This window comes from Felis catus, chromosome B3, assembly GCF_018350175.1.
Source record: "Felis catus isolate Fca126 chromosome B3, F.catus_Fca126_mat1.0, whole genome shotgun sequence".
NCBI lineage: Eukaryota > Metazoa > Chordata > Mammalia > Carnivora > Felidae > Felis > Felis catus.
In genome coordinates, this window is record NC_058373.1 from 52,330,627 (window position 1) to 52,354,506 (window position 23,880).

General features: G+C 39.8%; 1 protein-coding gene and 1 non-coding gene across 3 annotated transcripts in view; one reads left to right on the forward strand and one right to left on the reverse strand.

Moving 5' to 3' along the window:
• TMOD3 (tropomodulin 3) overlaps positions 1–23,880 on the reverse strand; it is an 81,812-nt gene that overhangs the window by 31,870 nt on the left and 26,062 nt on the right. For both annotated transcript variants that reach the window (XM_045059302.1, XM_003987135.5), the window contains exons 2-3: positions 15,910–16,111; positions 9,563–9,719 (exon numbers count right to left, since the gene is read on the reverse strand). In XM_045059302.1, the coding sequence (XP_044915237.1) occupies positions 9,563–9,719; positions 15,910–16,035 (283 nt within the window). In that variant the 5' untranslated portion in view covers positions 16,036–16,111. The remainder of the gene's footprint in view (positions 1–9,562; positions 9,720–15,909; positions 16,112–23,880) is intronic.
• TRNAK-CUU lies at positions 20,758–20,830 on the forward strand. The gene has a single exon. It is a non-coding gene; the product is annotated as a tRNA-Lys (tRNA).

A 23,880-nucleotide genomic window follows, 5' to 3' on the forward strand; every position in this document is an offset into this window, starting at 1 on the left:
AACCCAATAAGATTAAAAAACATAAAGCTCCAAGTATCTTTATCAGTGGTTCTTAAACTTCAGGGAATGGAAACTGGTTATGCATGGTATTTCTGAGAAAGTTCCCTAAGCGATTCTGATAATTACTTATTCAAATTGATAACCACTAATCTGGATGATTATAGTTCTGAAAAGATTAGTATGAGTTGCCCTGGACTAATCTAATTGTTTTTCCTCTCCTTGAAATATGGTCAAAAAAGCCCTAACTTATAACTCTATCTATCTAAGTGACTTTAATTTCTTTATTTAACGTAACAAAGTCTAAAACTGCAATTTTTAAAAAACTGAAATGACAATTCTTTATACTGAGGCAAAATAAGACAATAAACAATGACTAGGTCAGAAAACATCTCTCAGACAAGTATGAAATGACATGCCCCCCCAACCCCCAAATGAAACAAAACAAACAAAAACAGAGCTATGACTCTTGGTTGCTAATGTTAGAACAGTTCAGTAATGTTTATGTAACTACAAATGACAGCTAAGGAAATAGAAGAAACCAAGATAAGAATTCATGTAATAGTGATTTAAATGCATGGCACTTACCCAAACTCATGTTTGTGCCAAGAGGGGAAAAAAAAAAAGGGACGATCTTGCCAAGACCCTTGTTTTTGTCACCAATCAGTAAGAGATACTGTTAACCATGTTAACAATTTTATTGCCGGGACCTTTCTTCACTAGTCCTCATCTCTTCTCTTTTGCTGTGATAGCAAGTTACAGCTACCACAAATGTAAAGAAATTATCTTAGTCATAGCTCCCAGCCTTGCTGAGTATATATAAGGTATAATAAAAAGAAACAGAGATGGCTCCTATTTATTTCATTTCTACAGAGGTGAAAGGCCCCTAGCTAGCTAATTTTAGTGTTTGTTTAAAAGCTACCAGTTCCAGAACAGATTCCAGGCAATTAGGCCACCTTTTGAGCAGATGCACATAAACTTCAAATCAACCAAACTCAAGAATGAAGGGCAGATCCTGGAAAGGCATTTTTATTTTCACCCAAAGACACATGAACTTACTCAATACTGCAATAAATGCTCATTTATTCAACAAATGTTTAGTGAGTTTGTATACACTAGATAATGAGCTAGAAAGACACTGTATGGAAAGTAAGAGATCTTTATTTTGGGGAGATAGAATTCTAGAGACTTCCATCTGTGGCCAAAATGAAATAATAAAGACAGGATTTACCCACATGCCTGAAACCCCAAAATGGACAAGATATGTGAAAGAAGTTTTCAAGATACTAATAATCATCACACAACCAAGGGCAGTGATCCCAGAGAGATGAGAAACAAAGGAAGCCCTGTGACTGCTCAGCTTCCTGCCTGGAGAAAGTGTCTAGCTGCAGCACAGGGAGCGGGAACCCAGGCAGGGCTGGGAGAACGTTCTGAACCGAGGAGACACAGCTGAGGTCCAGAAAGACCAAAGTGGCTGTGCATGTGCAAGAAAGAATCCCAGAGAGGAGAGAGTTGCACAGAACTGGAGCTCTGGAGCTCTGCAGAGGGCTGCCTTTTCATACCCAGCAGAGCAGTACTCAGCAAATGTGTGTGATGGAACTACTTGGGGCCAAGGAAAAAACACCTGAAAAAAGTACAGATAATAGTGCCTGTTCTCATGCAGGGCTGAGAGTAAGACGTGTTCCCAGCAACCAGACTACAAAACCTCATCATTCATAGAGCATTGGGTAAGCAGCTCAGAAGTTCCTGCAGTGGAGAAAAATTTAGCCCTAGACTGAATGAATACTGCTCCAGTCTCATCCAACAAATCTTAAAATCAAACTGTTTCCAAGTGACTTAATCATGTCCCAGAAAGAAATTCAGGAATATTTACAGGGAAACCAAAATATCCAGCACCCAACAAGTTAAAATTCATAATGTCTAAATCCAATTAAAAAAAATAACCAGAATGTAAGAAGCAGGAAAATTCCATCCATAAGCTAGGAAAAATAATCCAATATAACTGACTTAATAATGACAGATGTAAAATTAGCAAGTAAGGATATTAAAACTGTTATTATAATTATATTCCATATATTCAAAAAGTTAAGCAGAGACATGGAAGATATGGGGGGGAAAGGAGGAAAAAGGGAACAAAGAACTGATGAGACAACAGAAAAGATATTCCATACTAGCACTAACGAAAAGAAAGTAAGATTGGCTATATTAATATAAGACAATGTAGATTTCAGAGTAAAGAATACTTTACCAGGGGTAAAAGAATACCAGAGTAAAGAATACTTTACCAGGGGTAAGGAAGATCACGTCATAGTGACAAAATGGTCATTTCATCAGGAGGACTTACCAATCCCTAAATGAACAAAAACTAATAACAGAGCTGCATAGTATATGATTCTGGAACAATTAATTACAGTATTCTATATAGTATGTAAATTATACACTAAATGTTGGAGGGAAAGGAATATGCATTCCTGGGTATGGTTACCCAGAGAAAAGTTTCCATAAAACGAGGTCTTAATATGAGTGACGAACAATCCATCTGGCTAACTCCTGATCCCAAAGGAATAATGAGTAAATCATTCAAAAAGACAGAGTGATCGGTCTGAAAAGGAGACACCAGTCTGTGTTACTAAACTTAAGCAGCCCATTTCAAATACCAGCTTCATTGGTGGGGAAGAGCACTTTATACAGTGTCGGTGACGACCACTTTATATACGTGCATATAAGGGAAGTTTAGATTTATAAGACATGCATACAAAAGTAAGAGCCCATCTTTATCTTCAAATTAGTGGCAACGAATTACCCACTGGCAGTTACATAAGCCTGTTGATTCAGGCAGGTTATAATCATGATCTTTTTGGTTTATAAAGGGATGAGGTCTGCCTTTTCTCCAAAGAAATCATGTACGCAGCAAGGTGAGGGAAGCCTCTTTTAGTGTAAGAGTAACTACAGTAAGTTTCCCGGAAAGCTGATATAATTATGAATAAAGAACTTGGAAAGTGTATGAGAAGTTTTTAGTTTAAAACAATAAGGTTAAATTCACCTTTAGTAACAAGCAGGGAAAGGTAGGGCCGGTGGGATTTGTGACACTAAAACCCAAGGGCATTCCTTTCTCAGGGAGGGGAAGGAAAAACAACAAAAAGCGTAGATGGCTCTTCCCCAAGAGCCAACAGGGAGAACAGGAAGGAGGCTCTGTGAGGAATGGAGGAGCCCCATCTGGGTGAGTCAGTGGCTCAAAGGGAATTCTCTGGTGCACCTGAATGTAGTATACAAGGTGCAGCATGGCTCTGGTTCATCTGTAAAATAAGGGACACTTGGGGGACAAAACTCAGGCTAGGTAAGGGTGAAGGGTGATACTAGAAATGCAGAGGAAGACTCCTGGCAAAGAAAAGCAAAATGAGAGTCGGTAAGAAATATTAAAGAGTAGGGCAAATTACTTCTCCAGGAGCCAAATTCATGGCGAAGATCTATGCCTTATCTATCCTGGAGACAGAATATTCAAGATACGTAAAAATATAATGGGAAATGCTAATCAGCTATATAGCCAGCACTCTGCATTTTCACTGTTCTCAGGAATGAGAAAGAATAGGATGAACACTCTCCTTCACCCTTGTCTTGGTCTCTACCACAGTTACGTGTTTTGTAGAATTTCAAGGAAAAAGAGGTAAAAAGCTTCCAAACATTTTAATATTATGTTTTTAAGTAAAAGGAATGAATATTGGAATGTTGTTTAAATTTTCTTAGGTGCTTAGTTTCTCAACATTTTGAACACAGTAGACTCGTAAGAAAGGCATTTTCTTTAATACTTGCCAAGATTACTTGTTACCATATCATACCTAGCACAAGCTTATTAGATTTAGATGAATTTAACAGATGCATATATGCATACTGTGAATTCTACTGTAATGATGCACTTAAAAACAATCCTTAATACATCTTTTGTCAGCTATCCCTTACTAGCTGCTTAATACCTTCGTTTTGCTATTAATAAAACTACACTATTGGGGCGCCGGGTGGCTCAGTCGGTAAGCATCGGACTTCAGCTCAGGTCATGATCTCACGGTTCCTGAGTTTGAGCCTTGCATCGGGCTCTGTGCTGACAGCTCAGAGCCTGGAGCCTGCTTCAGATTCTGTGTCTCCCTCTCTCTCTGCTCCTCCCCCACTCACACTCTCTCTCTCAAAAATAAACAAACATTAAAAAAAAAATAACTACACTATTAAAAGCAGAACATTTACTAGTGTAGGACACAAAATGTTCCCCCAAATGCATCTAGGATTAATTTCTTCTTCTCAGACGTTGGCATACACTTTCAATTTGTAAAATGTACAATTTTAAACATTTCCCAGATCACAAAATAAAATTACTCATTTATCTATATATAACCACTCTCAAGAATCCTTTTTAGTCTGTGATGTCTTTTTAAAACATTTTGAGGGGTGCCTGGGTGGCTCAGTTGGTTAAGTCTCAGACTCTCGATTTTGGCTCGGGTCACAGTTTGTGAATTATCTCACAGTTTGTGAATTCAAGCCCTGCAGTGAACTCTGCACTGACAGTATGGAGCCTGCTTGGGATTATCCCTCTCTCCCTCTCTCTCTGCCCCTATCCCACCTGTGCTTGCTCTCTCTCTCAAAACACACACACACACACACACACACACACACACACACACACACAAAACACAAAACAAAAACAAACAAAAACCAAAAAACAAACCATTTTGAGATGATCTAGAAAAACAAAATTTGGCATGAGTATACAGTTTCTGTCCAAAGAAAAAAATCCTGAAATGTCCAATTTTCAGTTTTACGTTGATTCCCTTTGGTCACACCAATTCTGTGTAATTTTACCTCCACAAAGAGGGCGTGTCTTTCAGTGAACAAGTATAATTAATCATTTAATTAGTCTCAGAATAGGAGAAGCAGTCAACTTTAATTGGATAATCCTTTTAGTGGTTCCCAATTTTTTGCTTAAAAAAATGAGTGGTCATCTTTTTCAATCTTTGACAATAATTACAATGTGAGATCACTGTGTGATTTTGGCACATAACTTGGAACTAACGGACATTGCTATAACATGCACTGGCAAAGACAGCTAATACTGTCATTGGACACTGAATTCTGCAACATAGCATCTCAGTGTAAAAAAAAATGTTTTTTTAAGTTTAGAGATTAATGGCAGATTTTACATGTTCTAACTAGTCCAAGTACACAAAAAAGTAAAATGCTTGCCTTAACAGGTTTGCAAACTTTTTTAAAATAAAGAACCAGGAGAACCTCTACTGCCTAAAAGCATCCTCAATCTGAAAATCTATCTCCTATGAAATAAGCTATTAAGAAATTTGGGACTCAATCTAGGTATTTAGGATAAAAAATCATAGGAGAGGCATCTTAAAAATCTTAAAAAAAACATACACCTTAAAAAGAAAGAAAAGTTTTGGGATGTTCAGAGCTAAGAAGGTGATTCACATTTAGCTCAGTTGGAAGGTATGCTAATAAGATGTAGATGAATTATTCTCAGGATCTTCTAGAATGTGATCAAGATCTTGAGGATGAGACCCAAAGAAAGGAAGGCATATTAGTGACTAAGGATAACTAAAGCTAACTGATTTAAGGATGAGAGCCTAGGGTAGATTAGAGAACATGAGCTGGCTTTTAGCTCTACAGTATTTCAAAGTAGAGCTCTACAACGAAAGTCTCCCAGTTGTTGAAGACTAATTTGTGCTTCTCCAGGTCTACGACACTGTAACATGGCTTCTAAGACTTGACCCACCCAGTCTAGGGTGGTAGTATTTGCTTCCATCACATGGATTCCTGAAATTCAAACCTCATTTCTGTGGTTCTGGGCCACTCCTCCATGACAGAAATTAAAGTCCCTTGTTTGGTAATAACATCACACTTACGATCCTTTAAAATGACTACACCACCACAGAGGCACCTGGGTGGCTCAGCTGGTTAAGCATCCAACTCTTGATTTCAGCTCAGTTTATGATCACACTGTTATGAGCTGCAGTCCCACATTGGGCTCCATGCTAACAACATGGTGCCCGCTTGGGATTCATATTCTTTCTCTCTCTCTCTCTCTCTCTCTCTCTCTCTGTCCCTCCCCCCACTCACAGTCTTAAAAAAAAAAAATAAATGACTACACCATAAAGGATTTTTATGGTGATTTCACTATACCCATTAACAAATCTGGTCCACACAAAAACTGTATGAATGAGGCAAAGCAGATATTCAGCCTGTATGATGCCTTTTACATAAATTTCAAAACAGGCATAACTAATTTATTGTATCAGAAGCTAGGATGGTTGGGGCACCTGGGTGGCTCGGTCGGTTAAGTGTCCGACTCTTGATTTCAGCTCAGGTCATGATCTCACAGTTGTGAGACTGAGTCCTATGGTGGGCTCCATGCTGAATATGGAGCCTCCTTTGGATTCTGTCCCTCCCTCTCCCTCCTCCCCCACTACTTGCACATGTGCAGAAACAAAGATAGAAAGAAGCTAGGATGGTGGTTACCTCCGAAAACAAAGAGAAAAGTGGGAAGAAGCCGGGTAGCGACTACATGGCAGTGCTCACTATATAATCAACCAAGCTATATCCTTCTGATTTGTGCATTTTCTGTAAACATGTTACGCTTCAGGAAAAAGTTCATTATTTTTAAAAATGCTAGTCTTAGTCATTGTGTCATAGCTGCCCATAAATAGTATTCAACAAAGCTACAAGAAGCAGTAAAAATAGTGAATGTATTATAAAAACTGACTATGAATGCAAAATTACCTGCTTTTTAACTCAACTACTTCTGTTTACTTCATACCCATCCAAAGTGTAAGAAATGAGATAAAAATTTTTAGAAGTTAGAAAATGGGGTGCCTGGGTGGCTCAGTTGGGTGAGCATCCGACTTCAGCTCAGGTCATGATCTCACGGTTTGTGAGTTAAAGCCCCACACAGGGCTCTGCACTGTAAGCTTTGGCTGCTCAGTCTCCCTCTCTCTGCCCCTCCTTTGCTCAATCTCTCAAAATAAATAAACATTAAAAAAATAATAATAAAATCTTAAAAAATATATACAATTTTAGGGGCACCTGGGTGGCTCAGTCAGGTAAGCATCCAACTCTTCTTGATTTCCGCTCAGGTCATGATCTCATGGTTTATAAGTTCAAGTCACACATCCGGCTCTGTGCTGACAGCACAAAGCCTATTTGGGACAATCTCTCTCTCTCTCAAAATAAAATAAATAAACTTAAAAAAATAAAATAGGGGCGCCTAGGTGGCTCAGTCAGTTAAGCATCCGCCTCAGTTCAGGTCATGATCTCGCAGTCTGTGGTTGGAGCCTGTGTCTGGCTCTGTGCTGACACCTCAGAGACTGGATCCTGCTTCGTATTCTGGGTGTGTGTCTCTCTCTCTACCCCTCCCCCACTCATGCTCTGTCTCTCTCTCTCTCAAAAGCAAACATAAAAAAAACCCAAAAATAAATAAGTTATAAAAAGAAACAAAATTATTACACACTCCAGCTGAAGGAAGATACATCATTTTTTTTTCCTTGCCACCCATATTCCTCGCCTCTATCATTTCTCCCCTCTGATATTTTCTTGTTTTCCACAATTCTTCTCTACCTTCTTTCCTACTCCCTCTAATCCTCCAAGATCTTTCCCTAGGCAACTGGAGATTATGAAACAAGAGCATACTGGGAAGCTTCCTGGGTCAATTTAGGACAAACACGGCTCTTTCACATCTCTTATTTTCTCTTTTTGTCCTCAAATTCCTTATTTTTTTCTGCCATCTCTCTTCCCATATCTCTCCCTCCATTTCTACCTCCATTTGAGTCCATCTAAAACACACATAACAGTAAAATGTGATCAACCAATGTTTATTCTCATAGACTCATACTCTCCTGTATAAATAGGATTGAAGCTATACACACTGTGACGTTATAGGTATGGCTGTCTGGATGAAAGCATAACCAGTAGTCTTTTCTGTTATAAACACAAAGGAACTGACATTTTTGTTCATCTCTGTGATTCTCCATACTTTAAAACTATGTATTGGTTTTCAATCCTTTTTCTGGCCCTAAACATTTGAGGACAAGACATTCCCATCTCTAACAGTAGTGTGATGGTTAACGTTATGAACCAATTTGGCTGGGCATGGTGCCCAGATAATTGGTCAAATATTATCCTGGGTGTTTCTGTGAAGGTGTTTTTGAATGAGACTGACATTTAAATCAGTGGACTTTGAGTAAAGCCATATGTGGTGAGCCTCATCCAATCAGCTGAAGGGCTTAACAGAACAAAGACTGATCGTCTCTGAGCAAGAAGGAATTCTGCTGGCAGACTGCCCTTGGACTTGAACTGCAACTCTTCCCTAGGTCTCTAGGCTGTCGGCCTATCCTGCAGATTTCAAACTTAATAAGCCTCCATAACCACACGTGCCAATACCTTAAAATAAATCTCACCCCCTCCCCAACACAGAGCCTTTTGGTTCTGTTTCTGTTTCTCTAGAGAACTCTAATACAAGTAGCTAAGATAATGATGCTGAACTAGAGATAAAGGGCTGAACTAGATAAACTAGTGAAAGAGCAAATGAGTTGGGGATGACAGATAATCTTAAAAAGGTTTAATGAAGACCTCGTGAATTACCCACTCAAAAATCATTCACTAGCCTTCCTCTGTTACAGAGGCTAGAATGCTAAAATGAATTTTCAAGTTTCCCTTGCCACTAAGGGGTAGCCACGTGACAGAGCTGTGGCCAAATTCCTGAGAAGGGCTTCCTTCCCAAGGAAAAAGCTAAAGCCTAACTAGAAGAAAGCACTATGCTCTAACCTTCTTCCTGTCTGGATTACTAAGGATTCAGGTGTAAAAACAGTGCCTGGAAGAGGTAATCTGCAGATCCTGCAACCGCTGCCACCATTCGCCAGTATTCCACGCATGATCTCCTCAACAAGGGTGCAAGCAGACTCTGGCTCTGCAGGCCAACATGCACTGAAAGCTGAGTAGCTTAATCTACTTCATGTTGTGTTATATACAGAACTTTAAAATATATGGCTATACTCAGTCTCCACTGAGGCTACCTAAGGTCAAACTCTGCAATGGGAGGGGCCTGGACTAGAAAACTCTCCTGAAAGTAATGGTTATGAAGCATTGACAATTATAACTATGAATTACTAAGGAAGGCTGTAGGAATTATAACTATGAATTACTAAGGAAGACTCCTTTAAAAAGAGTCTTTGAAAATATGGCCTGAATTATTTTATGACAGTTCTCCTTAAAGACAGGAGTTAGAACAGAGCACTGCTTTGACATCATTTCCATTCTGAAATATACTAGTGAATTAAAATTTTTACCTCAGCACACTAGAGTGTTATATAAAATCACTGTATAATAAAATCTCAGAAATCATTCAGAAGGAACTTACTGGCCAAGTTGATGAAAAATGCAAATGAAGTGCCAGATTACCTGACAAGTTTCTAAGTCAACAGTGTCAGATGCATCTCTAAAAACATTATTTCTCCAGACCTACCTTACCTATAAAAAGAAAAATCAAATGCTATCGAATAATGACTTCAAAGTTTACCTTTTTTTTCTCCAGTGTAGGGCACATAGTCTTCCCTGTCCTTATGCTCCAATGCCTCCTTCTCCAGGTATGAAAGGAGGTGTTCTCTATCAAACGGCCCTGTGGCGGACTTTGACGTCTGGTTCTTCTGCCGGAACCCTGCAGGCAGAAGGGCATTCTGCCAAAGAGAATGAATCAGCCATTATGACCACCAAGAATGCCAACATTATATGCTTCCACAGATCACCCATTTAAAAAAGACTTATAGACCAGAATGTGATACTGGCATTAAATGTTTCATTTTAGGGCAGCAACGTAAAAGTGTTCTACACAAAGTTTTCTTTATTAGGTAGAATTTACTTCCATTATTAAAAGAAGCACATAAACATTTTCTTCAGAAAGTTCTACTAGAAGGAAACACTCCTTACTTTTTAAATGTCCTGCATGGTAATAAAAAATAGTTTTCTTAATGATTAACAACTGCTCAGCATATAAGCATATACAGAAAATAATTCTATTACAAAAGAATTCTAAATGATATATACATCATATTCCTTCATAACGACTTCTATTTCGTAGTAAAGGCTTTTTCATATAAACACATGCATTCCATACAGTAGGATATCAGAATATTAATGTGAAAGGTTCAATGTATGGATAGATGTACATCAGCACTAGGATGTACTGCAGCAACCACCGTCATTGCTACTCACGCACCAAGGCACATGGATGTCCTCCTAACAAGAGCTATATCTCTGGGGTTCCATGTGGGTACAATCTTTTTGAGAGCATGGAGGGACTGAGAGTGGGGAAGGGGTGCAAGGTCATGGATTAAAGTTGTCTCTTGTAGTTCCTACTCTGAATTTTCACTAAGTCCAGGAATAGCAAGTGGCGATTAGACAATGTGAGCTCCATCCTTTTGCTCATCGAAAGGCAAGAGGTGGGGCACCCGGGTAGCTCAGTCAGTTAAGCCCCTGACTTCAGCTCAGGTCATGATCTTGCAGTTTGTGAGTTCGAGCCCCGCTTCGGGCTTTGTGCTGACAGCTCAGAGCCTGAAGACTACTTCAGATTCTGTGTCTCCCTCTCACTCTCTGCCCCCCAACCCTGCTTGTGCTGTCTCAAAAATAAACAAACATTTAAAAAATTCTGATAAAAAAAAGGGGGGTGCCTACGTGGCTCAGTCAGTTAAGTGTCTGACTTCAACCCAGGTCATGATCATGATCTCTTGGTCTGTGAGTTCCAGCCCCACATTGGGCTCTGTGCTGACAGCTGAGAGCCTGGAGGAAGCTTCTGTTTCTGTGTCTCCCTCTCTCTCTACCCCTCCCCTGTTCATGCTCTCTCTTGCCCTCAAAAAAAATAATAATAATAATAATAAAAAAGAAGAAAGAAAGGCAAAGAGGTGATACTGCCTTGTCTCACTGTTCCTAGATATTCTTTGCTTTAGAAATGGAAGGCAGCCCGGTAAGTCACACAAAAGGGTCAGCCTTCTTTTGCCAACACCTTCCATAATGCTGAATCTCATGGATGTTATAAGATAATTTTCATTATAAAGGGAGATCTTATATAGATAATAATAGGGAATATACATTTTATAACTAGAAAATACAGCACTTCAACTGTGGCCATTTGCTGAGATCCATAATAATTTTCATAAAATTCACCTTTGTGCTCTCCTCATGTAATGGTATGCATTATACAAAAAGGTCATCTATAAATATGAAATACAAAGGAGGTCTGTTCCTAACCCTGCACTAAGAATGCGTTTTGTAATGCAAAATTGTCTACAGGAAGATAATAAAGAAACAAGACTTCTACCCACCAACTCGGAAATTGAGAACTATGCATGAAGAATCCTACCCATTTTTACTTCCTAAAAAACTCATTTGTCTATTTACTTCTCTCCGTCTCCAACACCACTACTTTGGTCCAAGCTATGATCAAGCTGGCAGGGAATATTATACTAACTTCCCGACTGGTTTCCCTGGATCACATCATCCCTCATTCCCATTCCATTATCTCTTACCTTAGCCTCACCTCACATACCCTCCTCATTCTAACCACACTAGCCCTAGTTCCTCCCCTGTGCCTGCCACACACTTCGTTCTACCAAAGACCTTCTCTAGAATGCTCTGTCCACCATTTTTTGCTAGTCATTTTTAAGACTGCAGCTCCATTCCCCCAAAGAGGCTTTTCTTAACCTCCCATTATATGCTCTTATACTAATATGGTACGATTATTTGATTAATGCCTATCTCCCCCACTCCTACCAATCTGCATCATGAGGGCAAAGACCACATTTGTTTTGCTTACTCTTATAACCTTAAGCCTAGCATAGTACCGGAATCTATTGGTTGCTCCCCAAATATTTACTGAATAAAGATTTGAGAACACTTTTAAAGAAAAACGCTCATTAAGGCAAATTAGTCAAAGTTACTTCCCATCACCATCAATAATACCTACTGCTCTTTCATGGGGGTAGTAATGGAGTTGCACTATTCCACCTGCCAGGTCAAAATGATGTGAAAAATAGGTTGTTTGGTTTTTTTTTTTTTGTAATTTTTTAATGTTTATTTTTTAGAGAGAGAAAGACAGACAGACAGACAGACAGACAGACAAACAGCACAAGTGGGAGAGGGGCAGAGAGAAAGAGGGAGACAGATTCCGAAGCAGGCTCCAGGCTCTGAGCTGTCTGCACAAAGCCAACGCAGGGCTCGAACTCACAGTGAGATCGTGACCTGAGCCAACCTCAGATGCTCAACCAATTGACCCACCCAGGTGCCCCGAAACATAGGTTTTATTTTATTTTTTTAATTTTTTTTTTAACATTTATTTATTTTTGAGACAGAGAGAGACAGAGCATGAACAGGGGAGGGGCAGAGAGAGAGGGAGACACAGAATCTGAAACAGGCTCCAGGCTCTGAGCTGTCAGCACAGAGCCTGACCTGGGGCTCGAACTCACGGACTGTGAGATCGTGACCTGGCTGAAGTCGGACGCTTAACCGACTGCGCCACCCAGGCGCCCCTTTTTTTTTTTTTTTTAATTTTTTTTCAACATTTATTTATTTTTGAGACAGAGAGAGACAGAGCATGAACAGGGGAGGGGCAGAGAGAGAGGGAGACACAGAATCTGAAACAGGCTCCAGGCTCTGAGCTGTCAGCACAGAGCCTGACGCAGGGAGAAACATAGGTTTTAAATGATACATTAGCTGGAATCCTGGCTCCTTAAATACATTTTTGAACACAAAATAAGTGACAGGTAACTGGCTTTGGAGGCTATAAACTCATCAACCATGCTTTATTAGGAGTATACTTCACTCAAGTTACTAGATCATAATTATTTTATAACAGGTAAAGATCTCATTAAAATGACTGCCACTAAAAAGTATGTTTCTTCCCCACAGTACAATTTTGTTGTAATGATATATACTCCAAGCCTTGGAAATAATTTAAAAAAAAATTAGCTTTTGCCTAAGCTGGCTGGCTGTCTTGTAGAGATAGATGTTTTGAGAAAATGCAGTAGGTTGGCAAATAAATATACTGAATGCAGCATATGGAAAGTAAAACAGCCCTCCAAAATGTAACAAGGAACCATATACAACCTCTATCTGCCCTTCTCTTATCTTGTGAGATTTATAAGTTACAGCGGCTTTTCTCTGCCAGAAGTGGACACTACTACCCTTGCACTCTTTTCATACCTCATCTTTCACTGGCACTCTTGCCCAAAACTTTACCCACAAGTGGCATGCTGTCAATAAACATTGTTCTTCCAGTCTCAACTAACAGTATCTGAGGTTGGGGGAGTTGCAACTGGGGTTGAGGAACTGGCAAAATACACCCAGAGGTTTGAACTCAAACCTCCCCATAAACGAAGCAGGCCTCATGGTTTTGCAAGTAAGAAAATAGAAACCATCAGTTTTCATATGTACAGCATAGTGCAAGTATTAATAGGGTACTCACTGCAGTTTAGCAGAAAGGTCACTAGACTGCCAGGGAGCCATCAGGCAGTGAGGGATCTAGTCTCAGTTCTTTCCTTAATTGTAGTAACTGAATCAAGTCACCTAACTTTTGTTTTCTATCTATAAAACACAGGACAAGTGCTAGATCAATGTTTCTCAACCAAGGTGCTCCCACAGGGGACAAGTGGCAATGTCTGCAAACATTTTTGGTTGTCATGACTAAGGGGAGGAAGCATTAATCATGTTTTCTATTTTCTGTATTTTATGATGCTTTGCCATCTTAGGGGCTGGCTAATTCCTAAGGATAGCAAACAACTTCCTCGGCCCTCCACCCAGCAGTGGGCTTTCCAAATGAAAACCAACCAATCCGGAGCCCATATCCCAACCACCTCCTTTATCTCTCACCCAGCAAACCATTATTGCTCCTGCCCTAAATCACCCAGGACCAGGTAACTGGACAACTGGAGACTACTCCTGTGGTCCAGAGACCACTGAAATTACTCAAATTATCCAATCCTAAATTTGCTCAAACTTGCCAATCCTGTCTCACCCATTTCTTCCCTCCGAAACCACAAGAATGGTTCTGGGCCATACTTGCTCCTTGCTGCTTCCGCTTCCTGACGAAACCAGGTGTTTTCTCATGTTCCCTCTTGGGGACTATAAGAAATACACTCTTTTTTCCTCCATGTCTGTAATCTTACCAGAGCTAATTAAAAAAAAAAAAAAAATCCCAGGTACATTTGTAAACAGGGGGATGTGCTATTGGCATGTAGTGAGTAGAGGCCAGGATGCTGAACAACTTAACAATGCACAGGATAGCCCCCATAGCAAAGAATTATCCAGCTTCAAATGTCAGTAGTGTCAAGGTTAAGGAACTCTGGACTAGATGAGCTCTTAGGCTCCTGCCACTTCTACAACCACTTGATTGAAACAGGTCTAAATAGGTTGAACTGTTTGTAGAAGAGACTGCTGTGACAGGATCAAAACAGCACTGCTATCCTCGGTTACCCCCAGACTTATGAGTACCACAAACTTTTCCTTGTGATAACAATTACAGTTAAGGGTTTTGACCTACGGTATAGACACATTAATGAAGTGCTGAAGTAATGCTGAAAAAAGGATAATTTTCAATAAAAATTCAAAAACATTCCAGCAGGAAATAAATGTGTTGTAGTAACAAGAATAATTTTATAAAACAAACTTTATCTCAATTCTTAAAAGACACTAAAAATCAATGTCTCAGCATAAAGAAGCATGTAGTAAAGAGAAGAAACCTAGCAAATGACCCTTACCTTCAGGGTAAGTAGCCATAACCTTAGGGGTCTCCCCTCAAGGACTCCCCGCCTCCCCCCCCCCCCCCCCCGTACATACCAGAGAATAACAATTCAGGTGTTAAGGGACTCTACCTTAGCCTTGTGTAATTTATAAGACAAATAACACCCACTTTGCAAGTTTTTTTTTTTTTTTAACGTTTATTTATTTTTGAGACAAAGACAGAGCATGAACAGGGGAGGGGCAGAGAGAGGGAGACACAGAATCTGAAGCAGGCTCCAGACTCTGAGCTGTCAACACAGAGCCCGATGCGGGGCTCGAACTCACGGACCGTGAGATCATGACCTGAGCCGAAGTCAGACGCTTAACCGACCAAGCCACCCAGGCGCCCCCCGCTTTGCAAATTAAAACGTATATACATATATTCAGGTCTGTTCCATATGGACTGCAGTACTGTTGAGAATCTACTTAGGTCTACTCTACTAATGACTAGAAACTTACTCAATTTGGTCAGCAGCTTTTAGAATGGTAACAATTAGATTTAAGGTCACGAGGCGCCTGGGTGGCTCAGTCGGTTAAGTGTCTGACTTTGGCTCAGGTCATGATCTCTCCATTCCCAAGTTCAAGCCCCGCATTGGGCTCTGTGCTGACAGCTCAGAGCCTGGAGCCTGTTTCAGATTCTATGTCTCCTTCTCTGTCTGCCCATCCCCCATTCACATTCTGTCTCTCTCAAAAAAAAAAAAAGATTTAAAGTCACAAAGAACCTCCTAGAGACACTCTACACAAGGGCCATCATAGTATAGAAGCTCTGAAGAGGCACAGAGGTTGACATAAATCAAAGACCTAATTATCTGCTTCATTTTACCAAAAACATTGCTCCCTGCCCAAAGAGAAAAGATTTCGTACAGGACAGGAAATTTCAGATGTTTGAAAATAAGGGTGTTGGTGAAAATAGTTTAGGATATATTGGCATGTGAGTGGAGAGGTGGGGGCAGAAGTGAGGGAACTAAGAAGAGGCAAAAAATTAATTTGGATAAAGAGAAAATGTAGGGGTATCTGAGAAAAGTCATGAAAAAGCTAACTGCTCAAATAAGTTACTTAGTTTCAAAGGGTTTGAAAAGTTATTTCATTAGCACCTACCTCAGGGTCAAGATCATCGAGAACAGTTTCCAGTTGTTTCAGTTCTACTTCTGATAGATTTCCAAGGAGCTCATCTTCATCCAGGTCCTTGTACTTTTCTAAGTCCTTCCGGAATGGTAGTGCCATGATTTGCAGTACAGGAAAAGTCACTTAATTTTTGCTATTCAGTACAGTCAGGAGTGATTTCTACTTTTTCTTAAAGCTATGGAGAGAAAAAACAAACACATTTAAAATACTAAGTCATCTCCACCTACTTAGATCTATTATTAAGTGAAATGTAATTTCTATGTGTCATATAGTCTCTATCCATCACACATTACCCTGGTCTATGAATCATTCAGTGTCCTTACCTCTTATTCAAATGTATTAAAAGAACCATTTGATAGAATTTAGAATTTCTGATAACTTAGTTTTAGGAGGAAATAACTCATTATGTGTGCCAAAATAAAAATTTTCTCATCAGTGACTTTCAAATTATTGCTACCAGAGAACTTTGCTTAAGCACAGTATGTTTAAGACACATTTGTTTTACTGTAAATTGTGTAGGAGAACATTATCTTCTGACTCACTATTAATAAAGGGGGATATTAATACACTCCCCATTGAGGAGTAGCCACTTGCCACTGGAAAAAAATAGGTTTTGAAAAGGCACAAAAATTTTTTTTGAAAAAGTGTTTTTACAGGAAAAATTACTGCTTTCTGAAAATGTTTCTTTAAAACCATGCTGGGATACGTCACCCACTGACTGGCAAAGGTGGTCAGCAAAGTCTCATTATAGGAAAGGACCTTTGTCATTTCCTCACCATGTGAATCTTTCCCAAATGAGGTAAAAGTCAACAAGCAGCCTCTTTCCAGATACAGAACTGTTCCATAGGAAAAGATACTTTGTTTTTTTTTTCAATATATGAAATTTATTGTCAAATTGGTTTCCATACAACACCCAATGCTCATCCCAAAAGGTGCCCTCCTCAATACCCATCACCCACCCTCCCCTCCCTCCTACCCCCCATCAACTCTCAGTTTGTTCTCAGTTTTTAAGAGTCTCTTATGCTTTGGCTCTCTCCCACTCTAACCTTTTTTTTTTTTTTTTTTTTTTTAAGGAAAAGATACTTTGAATAAATTCCACAAAACATGCAAAGTAGAAATAAAGTATTTGTTAAGTTCTAGCCATAAATGTGGATCATTTGTTTCATAAAATGTTCCTACGTGAACAAGAAATAATCCTTAGTCTTAGAGATTTTGCTCGATTTTACTCAGCTGCAAAACACTCAGTACTTCAAAGTGTGGATGTATTCCCTTTACTACTCCTCTCTCCCAAGGTTTTCCAACTTAATATTTAAACTAATATATTTTCCTTCTCAAACCAGTAACAGTTTATGGATCCTTTTACGTGTTTTCATCTCTTAAGAAGAAAGGAACATTCACCACAGGGGTCTGTCAGCTAGTGCCCTGACTAGCAGCCACCTGGGTCCAATAACAAGCAAATTAACAGAACTGTGCTTATGCAGATGTTAAACTGCAGGCATTTTGTGTAACTGCTCAAGACAGGTTTGGCTTATACCTGTTCTACTTGGCATCTCATCTGTCTTGGCTTAGCAATTATTCCGGATTTTTTTCCGTGTTTTTTTTTTTTTTTTGAACATATTATCATCATTGTTGTCATTACTAAGTTTGGTAAACCTCCACTGTATACTTCCAACTTTAAGATACTAAGCTCACAAAGTATCTTGAGAATATATCTTCTTAATTAAAAGTAATACACTCTGGGGTGGCTGGGTGGCTCAATTGGTTGAACATTTGACTCAGGTCATGATCTCAGGGCTGTGGGATTGAGCCCCAAGTTGGGCTCCACGCTCAGCACAGAACCTGCTTAAGACACACACACACACACACACACACACACACACACACACACACACACTCTCTCTCTCTCTCTCTCTCTCTCTCTCTCTCTCTCTCTCAAAAAAAGAAAAAAACACTCTGCAGAGAAGATTCAACAGAAGGTATAAGCATTTTCAAATATATTAGCCAACAAATACAACCTTGAAGGTGGCAGGCAATTTTAGGGGGAAAAATTAAAAAATAAGAACATTTTGAAAAAATATTCCCTTCATAGGAGTGCCTGGGTAATTCAGTTGGTTAAGCGTCCAACTTTGCCTCAGGTTATGATCTCATGGTTTGTGAGTTAGAGCCCTGCATCGGGCTCTGTGCTGACAGCTCAGAGCCTGGAGCCTGCTTCATATTCTGTGTTTCCTGCTCTCTCTGCCCCTCCCCTGCTCATGCTGTCTCTCTCTCTCTCAAAAATAAATAAACATTAAAAAAATATTCACTTCATAAAAATACCAATGACATGGTATTTGAGACAGATAACTGTTAAGAAACTGATAAAAGTATATGAACACATACCAAGAGTAATTACTTAGCTTATGCTATTTTTTTAATGTCTAGACAATCATTATAAAAACGTTTTTAATGTGGTTTAATATATTTATTTTGGGGGTTACAAATTTCTTAGTAAATATTTCCAAAGAAATATTATTTTAATTATTTTGAGCATCCCCTCCCTTTACTCTCAAAGGTGTTCCAGTAGGGGCCATAAGTTTAACAGTCATCCTACTAGTAAGGCACTAGTGGACACTGTGGACAATATGACAGGATGAATACCCATGAATGCACTATCCAGCTTCAGAAAGAGAACATTACAAGGACTTGCATATTCCCCTTTCCAATTGCATCTCCTTCTCCCAAAAAAGTAGCGACTGGATTGAATTTTGAATTAACCATTCTTTTAACCATTATTAACCAAAGAATTAACCTTTCTTTTGCTTTCCTCTTTGGTTTTACCTTACATGACATGTCCTTAACGGTTTTAGATCTGTTCTTTTTTTGCATTTTATACAAATGGACTCATACAGCATGTATTTTTTGGTGACTTGCTTGTTTCACTGAATACTGTTTTAGAGCTGCACTTCCATTTTCATTTTTGTAGAGTGTTTCATTGTATAAATGAACATTTGACTGAACTTGTAGTTGTCCCCTTCTATTTTTCTGCTATAAACAATCTTGTTACCTATTTCCTGGTATACATGTGCAAGAGTTTCTCCAAGTTATTAAAACCTAGGAATGGAATTGCTAGGGAAAGGGTATGGTAATACTCAACTTTACTAGGTAATGTTAAACTGTTTTCAAAGTGGTTGTATCAATTTATATTCCTAGAAGATTCAGTGCATGACAATTCAAGTTGTTCATCCTTGCTAACTGTTGGTATTAATGGTGTCCTTATTTATGTTGCCACTATCCTTGTATATACCTCCATTATAACCACAGATTATGCCTAAGTATCTTCAAAACTTAAGGGTATAGCTGATAACATCAACATACAATGGTAAGAGATTGTTTCCCAAAGAAGCAGATAGAATAAATTACCACAGAATGGCAGTAACATAACTAAAGAAGGCAGTAAGCATGCAGATGTAAGAAAATGCAGTTCATCAAACAATTGTGACCATGTTCATTAATCACAAGGGAGGCATGGTGTCCTGACCAGCAAAGTGACTAGCTCCCACTGCAGGTACAGTCCTGGTATGGAGAAGCATCAGACAACCAAAGCTTGATGTCACTTGACATTTACATCACCCCATTACTTCCCTTTATTCCTCTTCATGCTAAGTAATCTTCTAATTAAAACTTGGCTGTTCACATAGCTTTCCTCACTGTAAATTAATAAACTGATATTTTGGCTTATGCACCACTCTTGTATGTTCATGGTTAGCATGGGTCCCTTTTTTTTTTTTAATTTTTTTTAATGTTTATTTATTTTTGAGACAGAGGGAGACAGAACATGAGTTGGGGAGGGGCATAGAGAGAGGGAGACACAGAATCTGAAACAGGCTCCGGGCTCTGAGCTGTCAGCACAGAGCCTGATGTGGGGCTCGAACCCACGAACCGTGAGATCATGACCTGAGCCAAAGTCGGACGCTTAACCGACTGAGCCACCCAGGTGCCCCAGCATGGGTCACTTTTTAAGATATTAGGCACCTACTGGAATCCGGTTTCTACAAAAGCAAAGCTGAGGATCACCATGTGAAATCTTACACATGGACTGGCTGGCCAGTAACTCCTAAAGATATCCATCTCATGTCAAACCAACAATGACCCCATATTATAAGTCATCATTTGTCTGTCTCCCTTGCTAGACACAATAAGACCCTTAAAAAGCAGACATTCTCTCCTATATCTCCCTCCTTACTGGTTTGCCATCACCAGGGACAGTACCTGGTACATGTAGTTAAGTCAAATTTGACTGAATTGGATCATACATCAGTCTCTCTTTCCCGTTTTTGGTAGTTCCCCCTTCCTCCCCCCAGATATCTCGTGTCCTTCTTTCTCCCTAACTCTATTCCCCTTGTTGCAATTAAAAAAGCACTGATAGGGGCACCTGGGTGGCTCAGTCGGTTAAGCGGCCCACTTCGGCTCAGGTCATGATCTCGCAGTCCGTGAGTTCGAGCCCCGCGTCGGGCTCTGTGCTGACAGCTCAGAGCCTGGAGCCTGTTTCAGATTCTGTGTCTCCCTCTCTCTGACCCTCCCCCATTCATGCTCTGTCTCTGTCTCAAAAATAAATAAATGTTAAAAAAAATATTTTTTTTTAAAAAAAGCACTGATAATTAGTCTTTGATACTTCTGCTAATCCTATGGAGCCTCTGCATTATTCACCTTCTCTTTCCTCATGTCAACCCATTTTGGCTTGTTATTCAAAGTTCTCCACAGTCTAATTACCCCAGTTAAAACAAAACAAAACACATCTGATTGTCAGTCATCAGAGCTCTGAAAATTTGATTTTCTTGGGGTGCCTGGCTGGCTCAGTTGGTAGAGCATGTGACTCTTGATCTCAGGGTCATGAGTTCAAGCCCCACGTTGGGCATGGAGCCTACTTTAAAAAATAATAATAATTAATTAAATATTTTTTAAAAATTGGGGAGGGGGCACCTGGGTGGCTCAGTCAGTTAGGCTTCCAATTCTTGATTTTGGCTCAGGTCATAATCTCACAGTTTATGGGTTTGAGCCCTGCATCGGACTCTAAGCTGATGGTGCAGAGCCTGATTCGGATTCTCTCTCCTTCTCTCTTTGCCCCTCTCCTGCTCATGCTCTCAAAATAAACAAACTAAAAAAATAAATAAATAAATTAGAAGTAAAATTTTTAAAATTTCCTTTTGGGTAAAGAAACGAGTTTCCTCCTCAGGAGGCACCAAGCCTCACCCTTCAGATGTACCAGGCTCAAGACTGTGCATTTTTTCCTCAGTGGCTTCTTCTAGGACCGCTGGTACTGAACTAGGTTACCTACCAGATCAGAAATTTTTCTCTCAAGATCCCATATGAATATTTGTTTTCCAATACATTTACTGTTCATTCAACAAATACTTTTGAGCATCCCCTGTACCTGGAATTGACTTGTTCCAAACGACAGGCATTCACAATATACAAGACAGATAAGTTCCTTGCTCTAATTTACTTGGAAGGTGGCACACAGACAAAAAATGACAAAGGAACAACATAATATCAGATACAATAGACGAGGGTCAGGAAGGTTACTTTCAAATGGTTCAGAAAGACTGTTCTAGGGATGCTTGGGTGGCTCAGCTGGCTAAGCATGACTCGATTTTGGCTCAGGTCATGATCCCAGGGTCGTGGAATCGAGTCCTGCATCAGGCTCAGCGTGGAGTGTGAAGTCTGCTTGTGATTCTCTCTCTCTCTCTCTCTCTCTCTCTCTCTCTCTCTCTCTCTCCCCCCCCCCCCCCCCATATCTCTGGCCCTCTCCTGCTTGTGCTGTTTCTCCCTCTCTCTCAAAAATGAATAAACTTAAAAAAAAAAAAAAAGACCATTCTGAAAGGTGACTTTTGAGTCAGGACCAAAAGGTCCCTAGCAGCTCTCCCACTCTAGGCCTCTACTATTTAGGTGAGAAGCAATGGTTGTAGGGTTGTAGCTGTGGAGATGGAGAGAAGTGGATAAATGTGTGACATATTTTGTAAGCAAACTAAAAGGACTTTTCACAGATTCGTTATCAGAGGTAAGGACAAGATATACAAAGGGAAGAGCACCTGGGTGGCTCAGTTGTTTAAACATCCGACTTGATTTCAGCTCAGGTCATGATCACTCTCACAGTTCATGAGATGGAGCCCTGCATCAGGCTCTGCACTGACAGTGTGGAGCCTGCTTGGGATTCTCTCTCTCCCTCCTTCCCTGCTCCTCCCCAACTTGTGCGTGTGCTCTCTCTCTCTCAAAATAAATAAATGAACATTAAAAAAAAAACAAAAAACAGCATTCTTTAATGTTTATTTACTTTTGAGAGACAGAGAGAGACAAAGCATGAGTGGGTAAGGAGCAGCGAGAGAGGGAGACACAGAATCCAAAGCAGGCTCTAGGCTCCAAGCTGTCAGCACAGAACCCAACGCAGGGCTCAAACTCACGAACCTCGAGATCATGACCTGAGCCAAAGTTGGTGCTTAACCGACGGAGCCACCGAGGCACCCTAAAAGTAGTTATTCTTTAAAAAAAAAAAAGAGAGAGAGAGAGATGTACTCAGGAACGACTCACATGTTATTTTCAGTTAATACTTAGTATTAATTTTTTGTTCCATACCTGTTTTTTTCTGAAGAGTTTAATATGGCTCTATGTCACCTCTATTTCTCAGTCTGGTTTTAAAACAAAGTTTCTTGGCTAGTATTTTCAGGATGGTTTTGAGATCCACATTGTGAACTGCTCTAATATGTCAACTGTTGAATAATTTTTGGAGAAATTTTTGAATATCCACCAATGAACTGAACAAATAACATAAATAAGCCAACTACAAATTACTAAATAAAACAACTGTTGGCTACGGTCTTTAACATATTTGTATGCTAAACCAAAGCACGTGTTTTGGTTAATACCATTTCTGGCATCATCTTCTGCAAAGAGCTAAATCTAAAAAACGAAAGAAGCAAATAATTTGTCATGATTCTTAAAAAAACATTATACAATTACTCTAAATTATTTCCTTTCCAATATTTTCCATGCTTAGAGTCAAACTGCTAAAGAAGAGATGGTCATGAATTTGGCACCCAGCAACCAGCGGTTTTAAGATCTACACAGCTGACCCTTCCAACACCTCGACTCTGAGTTCCTCGACCTTCTGTCTTCTGATGGTCCAGTCTTCGCCCTGCCTCAGTCTGACATCCCCATGGTTGTAACCTAGTCCTTCTCATTACCAATAATTATACCCCTCCACAACTTTTAACAACCTTGAGCCTACCTGTCTCTGAACTCCTCTGGCAAAACCCCAAACCTGGGTAAAACTCTCTTCCTACTCCTCCCCTGCACCCGGGTGGCAGAGCAAGTGGGAGAAAAACATACATACTGACAGGTCATATTTAAAATTTATCACCACTAACATGCCTAGCAATCCTTGGCATGTCCCTAGTCCAGTCACTCTCCTGCTCTCTTACATGACTATTTGCCTCTTTTCCCTCAAACCTTTAATATTTATCACTCACTCTCAAAGACTCAATCTTAATATTTCACTGAGATTTATAGAAACAATCGTAAGAGGGCAGACATCTAAGCTTCCACTGCTACACCTACCACCCTACCTACATCTATATCCATATACTGTACCCTCCCTTTTGCTTCTACAGATGAACTGTCCATACTCTTATCTAAAGTCAATCTCACCTCTTGTGACCACATCCCATCCCTGCTTCTCTATAGATGACTGCTCCAGTAACTGTGACCTTTCTTTCCTGGATCATGCCCATGAGCATACAGGCTGTAATATATCCCCCAAAGTGACTTCATAACCCCTTCCAGACACTACCCTATTTCTTGGTTCCTCTTTACAGAAAACTTCTTGAAAGAAAATTTCAGTGTCCCTAGCCCTCTCCCTCTTATTCTCTCAAACCTTCTCCAATCTAGTTTTTGTCCCCAGCATTCACCCCA